This window comes from Pholis gunnellus (assembly GCF_910591455.1).
Source record: "Pholis gunnellus genome assembly, chromosome: 4".
Taxonomy (NCBI): Eukaryota; Metazoa; Chordata; class Actinopteri; order Perciformes; family Pholidae; genus Pholis; species Pholis gunnellus.
Window position 1 is genome coordinate 26,963,541 of NC_136530.1, and position 21,039 is coordinate 26,984,579.

The 21,039-nt window shown below is 41.9% G+C and overlaps 1 protein-coding gene across 1 annotated transcript in view; it reads right to left on the bottom strand.

Annotated features, from left to right (window-relative positions):
• patj (PATJ crumbs cell polarity complex component) overlaps positions 1-21,039 on the bottom strand; it is a 121,679-nt gene that overhangs the window by 56,241 nt on the left and 44,399 nt on the right. The window contains exons 22-29 of the mRNA XM_079158018.1: positions 20,680-20,773; positions 19,545-19,608; positions 16,579-16,659; positions 16,421-16,492; positions 14,942-15,119; positions 14,715-14,825; positions 12,852-12,911; positions 12,373-12,472 (exon numbers count right to left, since the gene is read on the bottom strand). Coding sequence (XP_079014144.1) covers positions 12,373-12,472; positions 12,852-12,911; positions 14,715-14,825; positions 14,942-15,119; positions 16,421-16,492; positions 16,579-16,659; positions 19,545-19,608; positions 20,680-20,773 — 760 coding nt within the window. The remainder of the gene's footprint in view (positions 1-12,372; positions 12,473-12,851; positions 12,912-14,714; positions 14,826-14,941; positions 15,120-16,420; positions 16,493-16,578; positions 16,660-19,544; positions 19,609-20,679; positions 20,774-21,039) is intronic.

Consider the following 21,039-nt stretch of genomic DNA (forward strand, 5'->3'; position numbering starts at 1 on the left):
CATTAGAACATTTCCAACACTAATTACCGACCATATTTCATCCAAACCCATATTTACCATGATTCCACAGACTTTCTACAGCATCAAATTCAGCTCCTCTGGCCAGTGGTTTGCTGTTCTGTTTTTATAAATACATTATTGGGATTTGGTCAGTAAGTCTGACAGAAATACAGAGTTTTCTTTTGGCTGCATGAAAGACAGACATGGAGGGTAAAGTCCTAAATCACAAGCTAATATATTTACAGTATGATTTACACCAACTCTAAGTTGCTAGTGTACAAATGCGCTACTCCAGCTTATAGCTGTTATGTAAAAGATCTCCAAATTATTTCCATCTATCAAATTAGAATGAAAAAAGAAAATATATATTTGGTAAAGAAGTCCAGACGACAACTGCCATTTCTACCTGGGTACTATCAGAATAAAAGTACATCAGAATTCAGAGGAACATTTTTCACCAAACAGCTCATTCAGGTCCCTGCCCCAAAACACCAAACCAACATGAAAACCAGCAGCAAGCTCCTCCAACCAGCAGCTAAAGCCTCCAACCAGCAGCCAGGAAAGAAATAAACAACCCTCACAGCCCCGTCCGCCCGCTTCGGACGCACCAAACCAAACGCACCGGGATCAGAGGGAGGAAGAGGCGGCGAGAAAAAGCCCCAAAACCAGAGAGAGAAAGACCGAAGAGAGCCGAGTGGAATAAAATTAAATAAAGACGTTCCTCCACTCTGTGCTGTAACAAGGACGAGACGGGATTGTTGCTGGTTCAAACCAGCCCTGCAAAGACAGAAACACACACATTAACACACTGATCGCCTGTCTGCTGATCAAGAGTCCAACACCAACACATACAGCAGGACCAACTGGGACCCTCTGAGATACCTCCAGATACTTAAAGAGAAACAGAGATAGTCTGAGATACTCCGACACATTTTGAGAGAATATGAGATACTCTGAAGTAAACTGACCCAAACTATTGCAATACCATGAGATATTCTGAGATACTTTTACAGAAACGTACATGTAGATACTCCGAAAATAAAGATACAATGAGATGAGACAAGATATTAAGAAACACTGAGACAAACTGAGTTACATTAAAAGATACAGTGAGACACACTGACAAAGTACTTCAAGATCAAGTGAGATGCTGAAATACTTCAAGGAAAACTAAGATACATACAAAAAACCTTAAGTTAGACTGTATACACCAACAGACTTTGACAAAAACTTTGAGATACCGAGATACCAAGACATAAATTGAGATAGCGTGATGTATAAACTCTTGAGATGTATTGAGACATTCTGAGATAAACTGATATTTTGAAACACATTGGTAGTTTAGAATAAACTGAGACGCACTGAGACACTCTGAGAAACCTTAAAATACACTGAAATACACCGAGATACCCTGAGAAACTCACAGAAACCCTTTACACCTTACTTTAAAATGCGTCTTATATCCAGACTATCACCCAAAATGCACTTTAATGCAAGGAGCAAAGGGGGTCACAAATATTATGGGATACATTAAGATATTTGAGATAAAGTGACATATTATGGCATAAACTGAGATACTCTGAGACACAGATATTCTGAAATACACAGCAATATACAGGAGTCAGAAAGTCCTATTTGTGTTTGTGTGTGACAGTTTGTGTGTGAGCCTGTTGAGACATGCAGCGACCCACTTAAAGGCTGTTTGAGGGGTAAAACCAGAAAACATCAACAGCTGAGCCCTGCAGACGACGCTGATGCTAACCCAGATAGCATACAGGCTGCCTCCGACTGCTGTCTCAAGGACAAGATGCATGACAACATACCGCCAGGACTCCATTCTCTGCTTCAGCTCTAAGCCCATTGCTTCACACAAAAGATAGTTTATTTAAAAAAAAACAGGAAACAGTGCATTTGTTGGGGACTAGTTTCAGGGGCGAATTTATCCGCATTTGGTACTGTCGTGAATATTTGTGGCAGCAGGACGGTGAATGTGGGATTGTGTGTTCATGGTGATGAAGGAACACGTCACCAGTGACACAGGGGGCTCATTGATGTGTTTTTAGTAGTTGGAGAATATTATTGAGATATTTGGATATTTTTTTTAAATTTAGATATCTCTATATCTCTCTCTCTATATATATATATGGATAGATATACATTACGGACGGACAGACAGAGCTTGGTCAGAGCTGACACTAATTGTAGAGTCAGTGACTGCTATCTGGCAGGAAACCACTGAACACACACGAGAAAACAGCTTGTGTGTGTTTAATCACCAACAAACATCTCTCTCTCTCTCTCTCTCTCTCTCTCTCTCTCTCTCTCTCTCTCTCTCTCTCTCTCTCTCTCTCTCTCTCTCTCTCTCTCTCTCTCTCTCTCTCTCTCTCTCTCTCTCTCTCTCTCTCTCTCTCTCTCTCTCCAATTCAATTTGCTTTATTGGCATGAACATTTAGAAACGGTATTGCCAAAGCATCACAAAAATTAAACATACAATAATATTAATAAACAATAATATTAATACACAATAACATTAATATACAATAACATTTATATAACATCTAGATTATTCATTTTATATTTACAGTATATATATATATAAAGTGTGTGTGTGTGTGTGTGTGTGTGTGTGTGTGTGTGTGTGTGTGTGGGGGTCACTCACTGTCCCTCAGGTTGTGGCATGTTAACACGTATTGGGCAGCAAGGTTTGCCCGATCTCCTTCTCCGAGGAGTATTTTTAATTTTGAGTTGTCACTAAATTTTTTAAAATCTGAAATTACAGAGTCAAATTTTTTAAAGTACATGTTCCTAATTGTATTGAATGTTTCGCATTTTAGGAGGAAGTGCATCTCTGTCTCAGTCTCACCTGTCCCACAGTGACCACACATTCTGTTGTCTTTTGGTTGCCATGACTTCTTGTGTCTTCCTTTTTCGATTTCCAGTGTGTGGTCACTGAGCCTGTACTTGGTGAGGATCTGTCTCTGCTTTCTATCTCTGACAGTAGAGAGATATTTTAGTTTCTTCTTTCCAGTGTTCCAGATAGGTTTCTTTACATCGTGTTATAATTTGTTTTACTCTGATTGGTGTTTGGAGAGCAGTGTTGTTGTGAGACTGGTCCCAGTGTGTCTGAGAGGAGGTAGTTAGTCTCAGCACCAACTGACATAGGGGACTCTTCTCTGGGCTCAGCTCTTGGGTTTGGAGGGCTTTGGAGTGGAGGGTGTCTAGGGGGCTGGATTTAAGGTGATTGAAGAATGTGAGTGCTCTCTTTTGGATGTTAATGATCAGTGGGTATCTGCCTAGTTCTGCTCTACATGCATTTGTTGGTGTGTTTCTGTGTACGTGTAAAATGTATCTGCAGAATTCTGCGTGTAAAGATTCTGTTGGATGTTTGTCCCAGCGGGTATAACTATGATGACTGAGTGGACCCCACACTTCACTACCGTAGAGCGCAATGGGCTGGATGACACTGTTAAAGATTTTAAGCCAGATTTTAATTGGGATTTGAAAATTATAAAATTTTCTCTTAATTGCATTTAGAGCTCTTCGAGCTTTTTCTTTTAGTGCATTCACTGCCATGTTGAAACTCCCTGATGCAGTTATGGTTATACCAAGATAGGTATAACTCATACTATGTTCAATGATGTTATTATTTATGGTAAACTGGTATTTGTTTTCCTGACATCTGGAGCGTTTTTGAAAAATCATGATATTAGTTTTCTTCATATTTACTGTCAGGGCCCAGTTGTGACAGAACTGTTCTACTATGTCCAGCTGTTGCTGTAGTCCTGGTTCAGTAGGAGACAGTAGAACCAGGTCATCGGCATAAAACAAACATTTCACCTCTCTATCCAGGAGGGAGAGCCCAGGAGCATCACATTGATCTAACTGAACAGCTAGTTCATTTATATATATATTGAATAAAGTCGGACTTAAATTGCAAACCTGACGAACACCTCTTTTCTGGGTGAAGAATTCAGTTTGTTTGTCTCCAATTTTAACAGCACATCTATTTTCCAAATACATTGATTTAATCAGATCATACATTTTGCCTCCTATCCCACATTGTAGAAGTCTGTAATAGAGCCCTTCATGCCAAATAGAGTCGAAAGCTTTCTTGAAATCAATAAAACAAGAGAATATTTTACCATTTTTTGTTTGGTGTACATGTTTGTTAATTAGAGTGTGAAGGGTATATACATGGTCGGTGGTCCGGTGTTTTGGGAGGAAGCCAATTTGATTTTTACTCAAGATGGAGTGTTCGTCAAGGAAATGTAGCATTCTTTTATTTAGAATACTACAGAATAGTTTACCTAGACAGCTGCTGACACAGATGCCCCGGTAGTTACTCGGGTCTGACTTGTCCCCACTCTTGTGAATGGGGGAAATGAGCCCTTTGCTCCAGATGTCTGGAAAACATCCTGATTGTAATACGATGTTGAACAACTTCAACACTGCACCCTGCATCTCTGGGGTGCTGCATTTGAGCATTTCATTTTTGATGCTGTCGGGACCACAAGCTTTCCTTGGCCGGAGAGATTTTGTCTGTGTGCTCAATTCTTCCCAAGTAATTGGGAAATCAAGGGGGTTTTGGTTGTCTTTAATTGTCTTTTCTAATGTTTGGAGTTTTTCTTTTATAATATATTGATCTGAATTAGTTCGGTTTATTGGTATGTTTTTGTACAGATTTTCAAAATGTGCTCTCCAGATGTCACCGTGCTGGATGGGTAATGCTTGTGGCTGCTTTGTGTTGAAGTTGTTCAACATATCCCAGAATTGATTTTGATCAATGGCGTTCTCAATATCTTCAAGTTTCATCTGAGTATAATTTTGTTTTTTGTTCCTAATTGTACATTTATACGTGTTTAAAACGTCATTGTACATAATGCGTAAGGCCGGGTTGTTTGGTTGGCGATGTTTTTCATTTGCTATTTTTCTCAGGTCTTTTCTGATGCTCTTGCATTCGTGATCAAACCATTTCTCAGTGTTTTGCCTTTTAACAGGCTTCCGTTTTTGTTTTATAAGGTCAGCTTGAATAGCTGCCTTGTGAAATATCATATTGATATCATCAATGGCTTGTTTACACCATCTCTGGTGTGGATATATTGATGTTGGTCATATATTGATATGTCATCTATCAGATCAGGTGAGTTCAAGGCCATGATGAATTTTTCTCCGCTGTCTGGGGCCCATCGGTAAGTAGGATTTAATTTAAACAGCTTACTGGGTTCCTTTTTTGTGTCATTCCTTTGACCTGAGAGTTTGAAGAACACATTTATTTGGTTGTGGTCTGAGAGGGGGGATTGTTGTCTGACAGTGAATGCACTGATAGTGGAGGGGTCCATGTCAGTGATTGCATAGTCTACTACACTAGATCCAAGAGCTGAGGAGTATGTGAATCTTCCTAAAGAGTCCCCTCTGAACCTACCGTTAACTATGTACAGGCCTAAGGCCCGGCAGAGATGCACTACCTCCTTGCCACTTTTATTTATTTCAGAGTCAAGGTTGTTCCGGTGGGTGATGGTTGGTGTGGTAAATAGGGGAGCCTGACCAAACACATGGTTGTTGCCCTGTGGGTCGATGACATCAGGTACAATTCCTGTTCGTCCATTTAGATCTCCAGTTAGGAGCACGTTTCCCTGGGCTTGGAAATACGCGATTTCTGAATGGAGAGTTTCAAAAATGTCTTCCTCAAAATAAGGAGAATCTACTGGGGGTATGTAAATAGCACAGAGATATAGATCCCGATCAGTTATTCCCAGGGTTTGATCTAACCTTAACCAAATGTGTGATTTACCCTGTTTTACGGTTGAGATCTTTTGGCAAAGGTCTCCTTTATACCACACCAAGATCCCCCCCGATGTTCTGCCTTTGCGTATGTTTTTAAATTTGATAGAGGGCACCATGACTTCATTATATCCTGGAGGACAGTGAGTGAGCAGATCATTGTGACACCATGTTTCTGTTAACACAATTATATCAACATTTTTGATAGATTTCATGAATTCAGGGTTTCCACTCTTCAGTTCAAAAGTTGAGGAGTGGAGACCCTGAATATTCCAGCAGCTTATATGAAATGAACGCATTTAAAAACTATCAAAATGAACCTGTATAGTGAGACAAATATAAAAAACACCTACAACTATCTATATATTTACAATACTGAATAATAATTTTGCTTAGCTGAGCAGAAGTCGGGTGCACAGGGTGCGCAGCATCTCTCTGATGTCTCCCAGCTCAGAGGTAGCAGGGGGAGGGACTGTGGTAGTAGGCTGGGCTACAACTGCAGCATAACTCCGCTGTTTTGGGTGGGGAGGTGGATAAGGGGCAGGTGCTGCTATATGTCTCTGCTGATGTGGGTGGGGGGGTGGGTAAGGGGCAGGTGCTGTTGCATATCTCTGCTGATGTGGGTGGGGAGGGGGGCCGGGGGCAGCTATTGCTGCATATCTCTGCTGCTGATATTGTAAAAGGTGGGCAGGAGCCGAGGAGAGGGAAGGTAGCCTCCTCTGGTTCTGCTTCATATTTGGGTGGTGGTGGGGGGGAGGAGTTCTGGGAGGTCTGGGATGGTCTCTAAAGCTCGTAGTAACGGAGGGGGTGGAAGGATTGTGTCCCAGGGCCATGTCTTTGAGGGTCTTTGCAAATATTCCCATCCTTTCCTTGTGTAGATGGAGTCCATCATAGAGGTCCCAGGTGCCGATGGTTGGGTGGAGGGCCAGGTGGACATTAGGTAAGGGGGCACATCCTCTTCTGATCTCCATATTAATGTCATGGATGACATGGGGAGGGGTGTCCGTCCTAGGCAGCAGGGTGGAGATCACAATGCGGGTGTCAGGGAATTCTTTACTGGCCTGCTCTGCCATCTTCCTCACTGCCTCAGCAGTGTTCTTACGGAGGCTGTGCAGGTCATTTGTTCCTGTGTGGATCACCATGTATTCAGGGCTCCTGAAAGTCTCCTTTTTTAACAGCTTCATTGCCTGACCTGTGGTGCTGCAGCGTTTAGAAAGCACTTTTTTACCAGGAAAAAGCTTGTTTGTGTCCAGGAATTTCCCATTAGAGTCAGTCAACAGGACCACTTGTGGGGCTTGGTCTTCAGGTTGAGTGGAGGAAAGCTGGGATGGGCAGAGCTGGCTGTTGGTAGCTGGCTGTGTGGATGTATCAGGAGGTGCCAGGGTGCTGTTGGGCTGGGTGTAGAGCAGAAGGGGTGGGACAGAGACAGGGCAGGGGTTTGGGACACTGGCAGGGAGAGTTTGTGTCTCTGTACTTCTCATTGTTGGGACCGATGAGAGTTGGTCTGTCAGGCGTTGGACTTGTCTGGTGAAGCTCCTTTCTCTATTCTCAGCATCCTCCTTCACTTTGGCTAACTGAGTACGGAGCACACTGTTCTCCTGTTTGAGTGCCTCTACACTTCCTCTGAGGTCAGATGCCAAGGCCTGGTTGTCTCTCTTGAGCTGCTGGAGCTCCTCTTTAAGCTGTTGTAGAGTGTTGTCTGGGGGGTCAGACAGTCTGGCCTGGGTCAGCTCTTTGAATTCAGCAAAGTCCAGCTCCAGCAGGGCCATAGTCTCCTTCAGCTTGTTGGTGGAGTTGGCAGGTGTGGGAGGGGCAGAGATGGCCAAGGTGGTGAGGTACTCTACTGGGTTATCATCATCTTCACTGTCAGAGGGGACATGGATCCTCTTGGTGCCCATCTCAGCTTTCAACAGTGGGAATACCTCTTCAAAGGACTCCAGGTTGGTTTCATTCCCTTGGACCATTACCTTTCCTTTGGTGTAGTATGTGATGGTAAGCAGAGGGTCATCCTTGTCAAGGTGTTCATCTTTACAGATCTTCAATCTGCCTCCTGAGCCGATACCCTCACTGGATACGTATGCATAATGGCTGCACAGAGTATCTTTCCACATGTAAATCGAATCAGTGAAGAAAATGAGGTTGTTCTTCTTCCTTCCTTCTCTTTGTTGGGCGTAGTCGGTGAAGAGGACCTCTGGGTTTTCTCGTAGTGTCTTGTCCTTGTGTTTCTCTCTGGCTGTTACACGTTTACATTCAGCAGGGTATTCCATCTCTCTGCTCTCTGCTCTCACAGCTGTGCTGGGAGCTGCCTGCTGACCGGTTTCCATGGCGACCAGTTGTTTGGACCAGTTGTTTACTTCCAAGAGGCGCTAGGCTAGCTATTTTCTTTGTTGGCTTTTCTAGTCCAAAAATACTGGTAAAAAACTATACTATGTACAGTCCACCAGATATATCAATGCTACCAACAAGGATCCTTCAATTCTTCTTCTTGTCTTCACAAAATATCTCTTCTGTTACCTTCTGGTAGCTTCCTTAGTGCAGTTTCTCCTTAGCCAGCAGTTAGCCGCTAGTCGTTGGCCGTTAGCAGTTAGTTGACATCTAGTTGTCAACTGACATATATATAGATATCTATGTATCTATGTATCTATATATGGATACTGAGATACTTCTATATCCTTTTTGAAGATCATCTGAAGGTTATCTTGCAATTTGTCTCACTTTTTCAGGTCCAAGTCTTAGATGAGTTTAGGAGCTCATTTCTCGTGCAGCTACTCTTCTCGGAATCTCTCGTGTTCTCTCTCTCTCTCTCTCTCTCTCTCTCTCTCTCTCTCTCTCTCTCTCTCTCTCTCTCTCTCTCTCTCTCTCTCTCTCTCTCTCTCTCTCTCTCTCTCTCTCTCTCTCTCTCTCTCTCTCTCTCTCTCTCTCTCTCTACGCGTGTGTGTAAAATGTTAAAAGTGCTAAAGTTCCTCAAGAGAGAGACTAGCAGTAGGACAGGAGCCCCAGGCGACGGGTAGGTCACAGGGGAGGGGTGTACCACCGTCCCTCCATGGGCCCTGTTAGATGCTAATATTTCTCTAGAAAGAAAGATCATACGTACCGATATTACTGATGATAACAATTACTATTCATGGTATTAATATACCTGTATTCAGTGGTTAAATACAATAGTTAGGTACTTGTTCTCACTCAACCCCCGGTGCTCTACTGCATTGTGTAAAATCAACCTAGCAGCTAGGCAGGGACCCACAAGGAGGTCCTTGTGAATGGATGAATAACAATTAGGAACTACTGGCATAGGCCCCAGTAATGGTCAAAAGAGTAACCTAGTGTGAGGCCCATCCGAGCAAAACCTTTGTGTGAAGCGCTTTCATAAAATGAAACAGTAAAAGTGATTAAACTAACATTCCCAAAACTGAGATGTCATTAAAGAGCTCTGAGTAAAGACAAAATAGTTGCATCGGACAGAGTAGCTTACTCAAGCCAAGGACGACAGAGAATATGCACTGTAACTCCAAACTCTCAGGAGATGGCAGGTCTTTTCACTCAGGAGTAGCATGCAGCTTTATAGGAGGAGGTGATGACAATCAAGATAATTCAAATAAAGACAGAAGCCCCTTGAGACCTAGTGGATTTAGAGCCTAGTGAAAACAAAGATAGGCTAATGTGAAGGTGTACAGCCTAGCTGCGTAACCGATACCCCCTCCCAGCTGTGAGTGAAGCACTGGAAGACGGCTTGTTCACTAACCTCTGACCTAGGGAACGAACGCACCTCCCAAAATCTACACGCAAGACCGTCTTAGCCTGCTTAAGGAGGCGAAAAAACAGTAACCTGTTACCTTAGTAACCCTAGCCACCTTCGTATCACTTATTTCAGGCTAAAAACGTCGGCCTTCCCGACTGCAAAACACAAACCAGTTTTATTTGTTTCTCAAAAAAAGTGCGGTAAAAGATCACAAAAATTAATATCAAATAGGGCTCGTTCGGGTCCGAAAGGTTAAAAGAATGAACCAAACCAACGGTTCAATATTGGCTGTGGTCTAATTGAGAAATACAATCGGAGAACTGGAGAACACCATTAGCAATACCTTAATCATGGGATTGGCAAACCTGGACTATGGTCCACAATCTGATCGCTGTAATCAAGAGATCCTGCTCAGACTCCACATCTCTGATCAATGCCTCACGCACAGTCAGGAATTAAGAGAACAGAAAATGGAAATCATCCATTATTTGGCTAATGGTTTCAAGTCAGTCCCAATCTACCCCGTATCCACCCAAAAGCATTCACGTGGAAAGGACAGTACTATGGTTGGACGCACCTCCCACAAGGATGCCAATGTGTTTTAATCCCCCTTGGAATAGGTGCTAAAAGACCTCCCAATCCAAATGCACATGGAGGATGTCTACTTCACACACCATGAGGAGGAAGGAAACCGTGACCAACTGGAAGGAGTTATGAAGCGACTCACACAGGCAGGATTCAAAATAAGCCTAACAATATGTGAACTTGCAGTCCATGAATTAAAATTTCAAGCATCTGGTCCCCCAGAAAACGTAAACATTTGAAAAGTACAATGCTAACCACTTCCAGGTTAGCCCTATGCTACCTTTAAAGGGAATAAAATAATTCCATTATAAGGTTCTTCTACACTTTCCAAATTACTTATATTATATGCTGATAGTCAAACGAGTCACTATGTCGGAGCCTCCAATGTATTGGCTGTTCTTCTTATGAGTTTGTAGGAACAGGAAAACGGATTTACACATAACTCAATCGAACATAAACTATTTTATCATTGTATTGTGGATTTTTTTATCAAGCCATGAAAAGATCTCCCCCAGGCTCCTAACAGACAGGAAAGAAAGAAAATGTAAAAAAAAAAAATATATATATATATATATATATATATATATATATATATACACACACTATCAGATTGTATGTATCATGCACATAAAGAGAAACTCTCAAAGAAGCACACACCAGGTCAGAGTTTAGCTCCTGTACTGATTCCAGGGTTCAAGCAACCATCCAGAGACACCCGACATTACCGAGGAAAAGAACATTATGTGTCCACAATATATTACACACTAAAAATGCTCCACCACCAGGGGGAAAATGGAACATGCACAGGTGGGAAGGTTCCCATAAGGACTCCCCGTGGTCCATGAAGGGGGAGGAAACATTTAGAGGGAGCTACAGTAACAAGGCTCCCTACACTTTATCCCAAGATACATACGTCATAGGTAAGGCCCAATGGCAGAAAAACACCTGGGGCCAATTAGGAGGTGTTAAGGAAAAATAATTACGTAAAGTATGGATTCTATATAAAGTAACAATAAAATAAAAAGCAAATTGTAGGTAATTCTATAATATTTTGTTGATCCATGCAAAAATGAACTGAAAGATCAAATAACAACAGGCTGGGTATGGCAGTGAGCTGACCAATCAGAGCTATCCAAATTCAGAGCAAAGAAGAAGAGCCTCTCCACCTGAAGGCACCAGAGAAGACAATGGCAGCACACGCTAGCAGCAACCAAACCTATGAAGAGGCTGCCGAGGCCCAGAGCGCATTTGGTTTCTTTTGTTTCCCACCCGAGCGGGCCATCAAAGAAATACATTTTAATAAGCGGAGAGGCTGATTAATGAGCGAAAAGTTTTGAGATATGAGAATCAGATCCAATGGACAGTTAATCACATTAATCATGTGTACACGCTACATTCTGACTCATAGAAACCATATGAGTAAGTTCCACCTGCAGTTCAGCGAGCTTGGAAACAGAAAAGACGGTGTTTTTAGAGACAGTCTTCTTGCTCTTTTTGTCTTTTCGCATGCGTTTGTATCAGCCTCATTGCAGACATAAGTTTGGCTTTTACTTTTCTTTTCATTTCATTTTTATTCGTTTTGAATACCTGTAACCATTTATCATTTGTATTGAATAAAACCAAGTATCATTGTGGTTATTGAGACAGCAGCCTGCTCTGTTTTTGGATGTCTTCCAACAAGGCTTCTCCTCCAGCGAACACTCCGGTGAACTAATTGTTCTCTGAGATGTTAGACGTGTTCATCTTGCTTTTCAGGAGAGGGACTAGCATTAGAGGTGTTAGGACAAGAGCCTCTGGTCAATAGTGAAGGAACGTTGAGACGCCAGACTCCTAATGCAGAGCTGCTCATTTATCAAATACATCTTTAATTAGTCATATTTATTTAAATGTACTGGAAATGTTCATATTAAGAAAGATAGTGTGTGTGTGTGTGGCAGTAAGTTTTAACTAATGAGTTGAATGCCAGAAACTCCAGCTCCATTCACCTGAAGCTCATTTCCTGCCGAGTTCATCCGGCAGAGAAGAAGCTTTTTATAATAATCAATATTAGATTAGTCACCCTGCGAATATGACCCTCTGGATTAAAAGAGAACCTCATGTCGCCCTCATGTTTATGTGCGGGAAGTTTTAGTTTGAACTCTATTGTGAACGTGAAGCGGAGCTGGGCGGAGCTACAGGATGCTCTTCCTGTTTCCTCCAAATGATTATCAGCGTGGTTACTGCACCCTAAGAGCAGACCTTTTTGACATAAACGTGTGTGTACTGACCTTTGGCCTGCTCCAGGTCCGAATTCGACCCCTGTTCTGATTGGTTGGGCGGTCTGTAGGGCGGAGGTTGTCTTATAGGGGGCGGGGCTGCACCTGGTGTCTGCAGAGGAGGAAACAAATAAACTTGGTCACTTGCTCTGTGTCCCAACTATTTGATGGAAAATATACACTGTGAGAGTTATGAGTCCAGTGTGCTGAGGCTGTGGCGCCCTCTGCTGGACTGGACAGTTTGATGTTATTAAAAGGACCGAGACACAAAGAAAGAACGTTAGACTGACATGGTTTTGTTTGTGAATAATTTAAAGACGAAGACAGAAGAGACGAAAGGGAATATTGTGACATTTCACCCATTTCTCCACAGAGCTGATGGAGTTGTTTTTTAATTGGAAGCGTTGGAAGTGTCCTCCAAAAACCCCAAAACACACCAACGTAGACTCTGTTTCATGAAACCGAACGTGAGGATTAGTTCCTGTTCTTACCGGAGACTCTGTCCTCTTTGCTTTGTGTTTATTGAAGCTGGGAGCGGTAAGAGACACAGGCTGAAACATACACACACACATATTGTGAGACTTGAGTGTGTACCACGTTATGTGTGTGTAACCTGTGTGAACTCAGTGTGTGTGTTTGTTTGTTAAACCCACACTGGATTAATGTCTGTAGGGGGAGGTGGGGTGATTTTTACAGTCGTGCTTTCAGCAGTGACCTCCTGTTTGTCTCTGAAATCCTGTCTGGAGGGACGTCCTTGTACTTTATTGTGAAGATGGAGGATGTAAAAAATGCTAACAATAACATTTAGGCATATGTGCGAACAAATATGGCAACAGAAAAAAAATAAAGTACGCTGAATTAGCTTTTAGCTGCTCCTGTTTGCAGTGAGCCCAGGACAACTATCCCCAGATTACTTTGATACGGAAGAAAACTTAAAAACGGGATTATTGTCAGTTCTAAAGAACTTTTATGCGTTTTCCAAGTGGATTTATAAACATTTTATTCTGGAGGGACATCAGAGATAATGATATCCTCTAGACCAGGGGTCACCAATAGGCGGACCGTAGTCCGGATCCGGACCCAGACGCTGTCCTATCCGGACCCGGACGAATAACTGATTGATAATTGAGAATTATACATTTTGGCGTAGCGCTTCTATTTTAACCTGCACAGCTTTTCCAGCCTTTACGGCACTCGTTCAGCTGTCCAGGAAATACACCGACCAATCACATACGTTGTAAATCATCTCACGTGACCCTACTCAGCCAATCGAATATCTGTATTCTGAAACGCATCGTTCGTGAGCCGAGTGAGATTTACACACAGAAACGGGAGACGGAAAGAAGGCGAGAAGTAAGTCGGAGCATTTTACATGGCGTGCTCTAAAAAGAGAAGTGGACCACAAAAACAGAGCTTTTAACAAAGAATGGACGAACTCTTATTTGTTCATTCTTCCTGCTGGCGCTACTAAACGACTCGTATGTTCAGATACCGTGGCCATTATTAAATGCGCCGATGTGAAACGCCACTACGAGACCAAACACACATCTTTAGACCAAACACTCCAGTCTGAACTGAGGGCAAGATGTTGAGATGTGTAGAGATTGTTTATTATAAAGTTCACTGAGACCGTTATGATGTGAAATGGATTTTTTCCTTTTCATACATTTTTCTAAAATCAAGCAATTTCTGATGCAAGCTTTTCAAAGATTCAGAGCCCTTATTTTACTTGAAATGAGAGAACAACATTTATGTATTTCTATGTATTACTATAATCCAGTTAAATTTGAAAACATAATTATATATTAGATTTTAAAATGTAATTGATGTGTACTTTCTTTATTTGATTTGACAGTTGTTGACGACACAGATACTTTGTTACTACTACTAGGCTTCTTGAATATATATATATATATATATATATATATATATATATATGATACTAAATAGCGCAAGTTAGATATTATTGTAATGTTCCGGACCTTTCCACTAGGAGATTTTCTCAATCTGGACCTTTTGGAATTTTAATTGAATACCCCTGCTCTAGACGTGCAAGTCAGACTGATGCAATATGTGTTTCATGTCTGTGTGTTCATGTTTCACTGATTTATGACTCAATCTTTGACTCAAATTCCCCTCACGCGACTCCTTTGTCTCTCCCTTATGTCTTTCTCCTGCTTAACGTCCATGTTCATTACAGACCATAACATCTGGTAATGTCACCATAGTAAAAACGTCCTGAACGATGAGTTAAATTACAGGCAAGTGTAAAAAGGATTATATCCAACGCCTCCTCCTGTCTGACAGCGGTTTACAGTGTGTGTGTGTGTGTGTGCGCGCGCGCATATTAGTACCCGCGGAGTCGCCGACAGGCTCTGGACGATGAAGACGACGGGGCTCGGGGCTGATTTGATGGCATTGACCGCCTCCTCGTGACTGGCCACTCGTAGGTCCACGCCTGACACCTACACACGGGGGGAATAAAGTGTTTGGGTTCATATTTCAACGTTGTCTGACGTCTATCTCAGGTGTTTAAACTGTAGACCCAGGAATTAGACCCAGGTATTGGACCCGGCCCTACCTCCAGGATCTTGTCTCCGGTCTTCAGGCACTGCGTTTTGGCGGCAGGGCTGCTCTTTAAAACCTGTTTGATGAAGATTCCTTTCAGTTCCTCGCCGTTCCTCAGACGCTTGATGACATGTTGACCTCCCACGATGCTCAGACCCAAAGACTGGCCCTCTTCAGGCCACACTTCCACCCTGCAGGGGCAGAAGGAACTCTTAATTACCCCGAAATACCTCCCCCGGGTGATCAGAGAGGCACATAAAGCACTAAAAACACCAAACGTGGAACAGACAAACAGCAACAATCCTTCATATTTCTGCCGTCACAACTGTTGACCTGCCTTTGTGGAATACCGAGTCGGCACAAGAGGGAGAATGTTTTTGAATGCTTGTAATGCTGTTGTTCCAGCATTGGGATGAAAGTAAAAAAGGCTTTTGCTACAAGACTTTATTGGTATTGAAAAATCTGTTTTTTTTACTAAGTATGTGGACGGTGGTTAATCAGCGTTCAATGTTTCATTTCTACACTCAAAGGAATGAAACAGACTGATGCTTGAAGAACACAATTTACCACACATGCATACCAGTATACACCAGTATACTGTGACACAGGTCACCAGAGGAGGGCGACACAGGACTGCAAAACAACCAGGGACAGAGGAGGTAATGGAGGAGAGAGGAGGAGGAGGAGGTGATGCGGGAAAAGTTAACAGGAAGAGACAAATGAGGAGAGAAATGGAAGAGGAAAAGGAAGGTGATGGTGGATGTGGAGCTCCGGTGGATAGTCTATAACTGACAGAGTGAGTCTTTATTAAGCGCCTGTGTTGATGACAGGCTCAAAGCTCGGGACCCAAACACGTGTTACGTTTCTCCCCGTGCTGTTTGGCTCCGTTGGAAAGGACCTCAGTGACTGGACACGAGACACAACTGAACATTGGAGCTGTGACTGAACACGTTCAAGTAGACTCCTCTCAGAGGAGGTAAAACACACAGCTATCAAACAAGGCAGGTGAGGAGGGCGTCCCAACTCAAGACCATGAAAACAGTAATGAATAGAGCCATATCTCAGTGTGTTATATCTAAAGACTCAACAACAAAAGATTTAAGAAGCAGCTATTGGGGTTAAAGAGAGGACTGGAACATAAAGCCAAAAACATTTTTTGTATTCTTTTTTTTGCATAATGGATGTTTAGATGAACTGAGAGTATTGTGCTTTGTCTGTTCAATGATTTTAATTGAGTTTTTTATGGTTGGCATATGAAGGGGTTTTGATGTTATTGTATTCTTTACCGTATGTAAAATTGTTGACTCTTTTTGCATATTTTAAAATGTGGATTCTGGGAAAAGTCAAACAACAAACAATTCAGCTCTGTGTTTATGCCTCTAAACGACTGTGAGTTGTGTACAAGAACAGCCCCAAAATGTTTGGTCGCGTGATTCATGCGGTTATAAAACAAACATAAAAACGCCACGCTGGTTATGTGCATGCGTGTTACCTGCGGGGTGGTCCCCAGTGACTGAAGGCCGGCGTTTCCTCTCCCTCGCCCTCCTCTCTTTCAGGAAGATCGCTGTGAACGCACACAAAGAGTTAGCTACAGGGATTCTGCGGGCTCATTCTAACTGGAGGTGCTGCAGATGAAGCAGGTCTCCTCACCCGTGGCCTCCTCTGATTGGTAGAAAGGCTCCTCCCTGGCTCCGCCTCTTCCGTCTTTCAGTGTCAACCATCCTGACGGACCTCCACGGAGAGAGAGAGGACAAGAAAAAACATTTTTCACCCATTGACTTCTTCACTGGTGTGATTTCTATGTCTTATAATCAGTTACTGAGATGCTGAAATTGGGAGCAGATCAAGCATAATGAGCCGACGAGATGGGAAATAGAATTTAGAAAAGGTTTGTCTTTATTAACATCTCACTGGAACCTGCATCAGTCATCATGCTGTGCAGCCAATTATTGCTCAAACTCAGAGCTGGTGGAAGTCCCAAAGTATGTAATCTGTCACGCTGAATGTTATGGTGACGGGTCTAAAATGATGCACAACACTTTATTGCCATCAGATAGATCTGTGCAGCCATAACAATATGGCAAAGACAAATATGGATAAACCTTCAAATTTGATAATTAAATACGATCATATCACGTCTGTTGTGATGAAATCGTATCGAGATATCATGATACACAATTACTGCGTCTAAACTGATAATAACAAACGTATACTAACTCAAATCTCTCAAGACATTCTGAAATATTCTGAGGGAACATCTTTCACACATTGCAGGTTTGGTTTTTACATCACCACTCAGTTCAAAGCGATTCACTATGTGCTTAAATAGAAATGAGAAAAGTATTTATATCAATTTGAATTTTACTTGAAACTAGGGCTGCAACAACGAATCGATAAAATCGATAAAAATCGATTATCAAAAGAGTTGGCAACGAATTTCATTATCGATTCGTTGTGTCGCGCGATTATTACGCCACTCAATAAGTCGTGGAGATGTTTGAGTGTTCACAGCAGCCCGGTCGCCTGAACACCGCAGCTCGGAATAATGGAATAGGACTCCGGTTCTGTAGCTGACGCTGACCGGCGTATAAACGTTGCCATGACAACACCGGAAGTTGATTTACGCGATTTGTATTATTTTTTGTTTATTTCTGCAATTATACATTACATTTATTGCCATTTTGGGTACCTTGTGTTAAACTCGTAACTGCTTCGCCGTTGTTTTACTTATGTTAGACGAGCTTTTGTTTTTGTAACATGACCATTAAACCGGAAGTTAAGCGGAGCTCAGAAAGATGAGAAATGGCGGGTGAAAACAGCGAATTTTTTCTTCCCATTCTGTTATTCTACTACTGGTCTACCAGGCGAACACGGTAAAGTTTATTCAGTTAACTCATTAAAGTACTGTTATACTTGTAGGTGATAAGAGACAGAGTATTTTGGGTAACCCACTGAACCCCACTCCTGATATTAGTCCATTTCTTTTTTTAAATTATTACTTTAACAGCTCAGGGATGTTCAAGCAACCTGTTTGTGCACTTTCTGAAGATGTTTTGCACTGTGAATTTACACTGTCAGCTCTGTTTTTGAAAAAAGGGTTAGAAATTAATGCTTTTTTGTTTTTTTATCCGATTCATCGATTAATCGAACAAATAATCGACAGATTAATCGATTATTAAAATAATCGTTAGTTGCAGCCCTACTTGAAACTGTTACCATTTTGCAATTTAAAATCACCAGATGACCAGATAAGTCATTTGAGAACCAGTTCTCCTTTACAATGAAGTTCAAAATAGGCTTCACCATGTGTTACTTCATGAAGACTATTTATTGATCTAGCAGAAAATTCCAAAATAAAATAAAACAGCATATATTTAGGGCTCATCCCCCAGCCCCACTTGTTATGCCGTGTTCACACCAAACGACTGGCGGAGGATCATTTGTGGTCATTTGCGTGATTCGTGCCATTGATGCACCAGAGAGGGGGCGTGGCTTATCGCCCTGAAAGCCGTTATGAACTTAAGCCATTTATTTCCGCCATCAACCATTGAAGAAATAACCTTTATTTCTGCTGAGCACTTGTTCCCAGATATCCCGGGAAACTAAACGCCTTCTTGTCTGGGTTTACAACATCATCTGGAAAAGAATTTTGCTGTGAATAAACTGTAATAAACGGACGAAAAGGATGCCGAAATAACTACGTAATGATGCCAATTTGTAAAAAGTTTGAATTCATGTTTTGTTAGTTCTCTCCGCAAGACGACAAGCAAATAACTTTTAAAATACTTGTTTTCGGTGCTATTCTAAGCTAACATTGTAGCAGCTCCGTCAACACTCAAAATAACGTAATCTAGACTTAATACAGTGTCTTTTTCATTGTTTGTACCATATGGTTTACACACGTACATTTATACACAGTCTCTACTAATATGAGGTATCGTAGAGCTCTGGGTGAACACAGACGGCTACAGTATTTGTTTCCTGATTCAACAACGGCAGGACGTCAGTGATGACAGGGGGAGCATCTCAACGCTGATAGGCTATCACAGCGTCACGGAATTTATTTGTCATTCGTGGCGCGCAAACACAAATACGCGTCACTCCAGTCTCATCGTGTCTGTGCATAGACTTTGTATGTAATCTACTCGTGCAAATTATTCGCGCCGCGTTTGGTGTGAACACGGCATTAGTATTAAGACTTTAATTAGAAAATGGTTCAGTGATGTTTGATTTATGTTTCTCAAGGAAAAATCTGATTGATTAGAACAAACTAAATGCTCAGTGTGACACACATACAGGATGTATATCAGTATACACCAGTTTACCATGACATGTGTAACCACAAGAAGGCGACACAGAGACAACAGAGAAGGAGACGGAGATGAGGAGACGGAGAGGAGGTGGAGGAGTAAGAGAAGATGACAGAGGAGATAATAAGGGGAGGAGACTAAAAAGGTGATGGAGGGAAAGCAAGGGGGAAGAGACAGAGAAGGACAAGTAGGAGGTGACTGAGGGACAGCAAGGGAAGAGACAGAGGAGGACAAAGAGGAGGTGACTGAGGGACAGCAAGGGACAGAGGAGGTGAGGGTGGATGGGGAGGTGCAGTAGATACTGACTCTGTGTCGGTGTCTGTCAGCGTGAGTTCAGAGTCTGCTTCGCTGTCTCTGGAGTCTGAAATACCTGCACACACGCACACACACACAATATATTAGTAAAGTCAGATCTGCAGGGTGTCAAACAAACACCCTCTCTACCTCTGCCGCCATGTTTCCATCTATATTATTGCAAATTTCAATCACCGTTACAAAAAAATCTGCAAAATAAAACCAATGAAGGATTTGATGGAATGCTTGTTTCTGCCCACTAGTGTGGTGTGAATATAAGTTGAATGTGTTGATGGAGATACAGAGCTGCTGGAGCTAATTAAAGCACTGCAGAAGCTCCAGTCAAAGCTCAAATGAAGGAAAACCATCTGGAGAACATGATTTCTGTTTGTTTCACGTATCGATGTGAGGACGGTTACAGTCTCCTCATCGCTCCACACAGATCTGATCCGTCAGCTCTTCACTGGAAGTTAATGCTACTTGAACATCATCGTTTATTCACCCAGCTACTTTTATCCACACAAACAACTTGCGTCTTTTTTCCATGCAGCTGTTTTTTATGGACAAATTGAAAATGTGCATTAAAAAACCCCAGCTGGATGCCATCGCACCTTATCTTTCTCTCCTCTCTTTTATTGTGAAAGTTCGATGCACACCTGCAGCACTCTGTGGCGTCGCAGCATTGGACACCTTTACCACACATCAGATGCATGACACAAATGCAATTATAGTGACATCTGAACTTGTTATCTATCACAATCATGTCATAACCTATAAAGCTTTGTTGTCTTGTGATCTCAACACAACATGCTGTCTTCTTCTCTGATCAAATCATTCTGCGGTAACAAAAAAAGCTTAGGGTTATGTATTAGGTAATGTCTTCTCAAAGTCGACTCAATTACCAGTTTTACTGTAGTTTTAGTTGTATATTTTATCTGTATATTTCCTACACTATTGAATCAATGTTCTTTAGTTTGGATATTTAAACTGCCGTCTATAGACTTGCAGGTATGTTGTTTATATATGCATCTTCTAATCAGTTGGAGTCGCAAACAAAAATTGAGCAAAGAATATCCCCTTCATGCAGCGGCTCTACGGTCTTCTGTAACAAACCTCTTTGTGTATGATTTAAAATTCTCTTTCTCACCAACAATCAGGTTTCCTATGGACACAATGCTTTCATGGTCTGATCTCAGCTGGTCTTCCTCCTCCTCTTCTCTCTCGCTGAGCTCTTCCTGCTTCTGAAAACACAAACAATGAATGCAAATCATTTTGAAAAAATGTCACATTAAATTGTAATATCAGAAAGGAAGGATCAATATACCAATGAGAAACTTCTGCATGTTACTCCAAATGTGTGTGGAAACACTGATGTGTAAATAAAGTCATTTCTCAAATAAAGTACAAATATAAAGAAATAAAAAACAACAGAGTCACGTTGACAAACGTGACTATTTTCTATCACTTACTAACTTCTGTCACTACTTTGACCATTTTTGATTGCAAT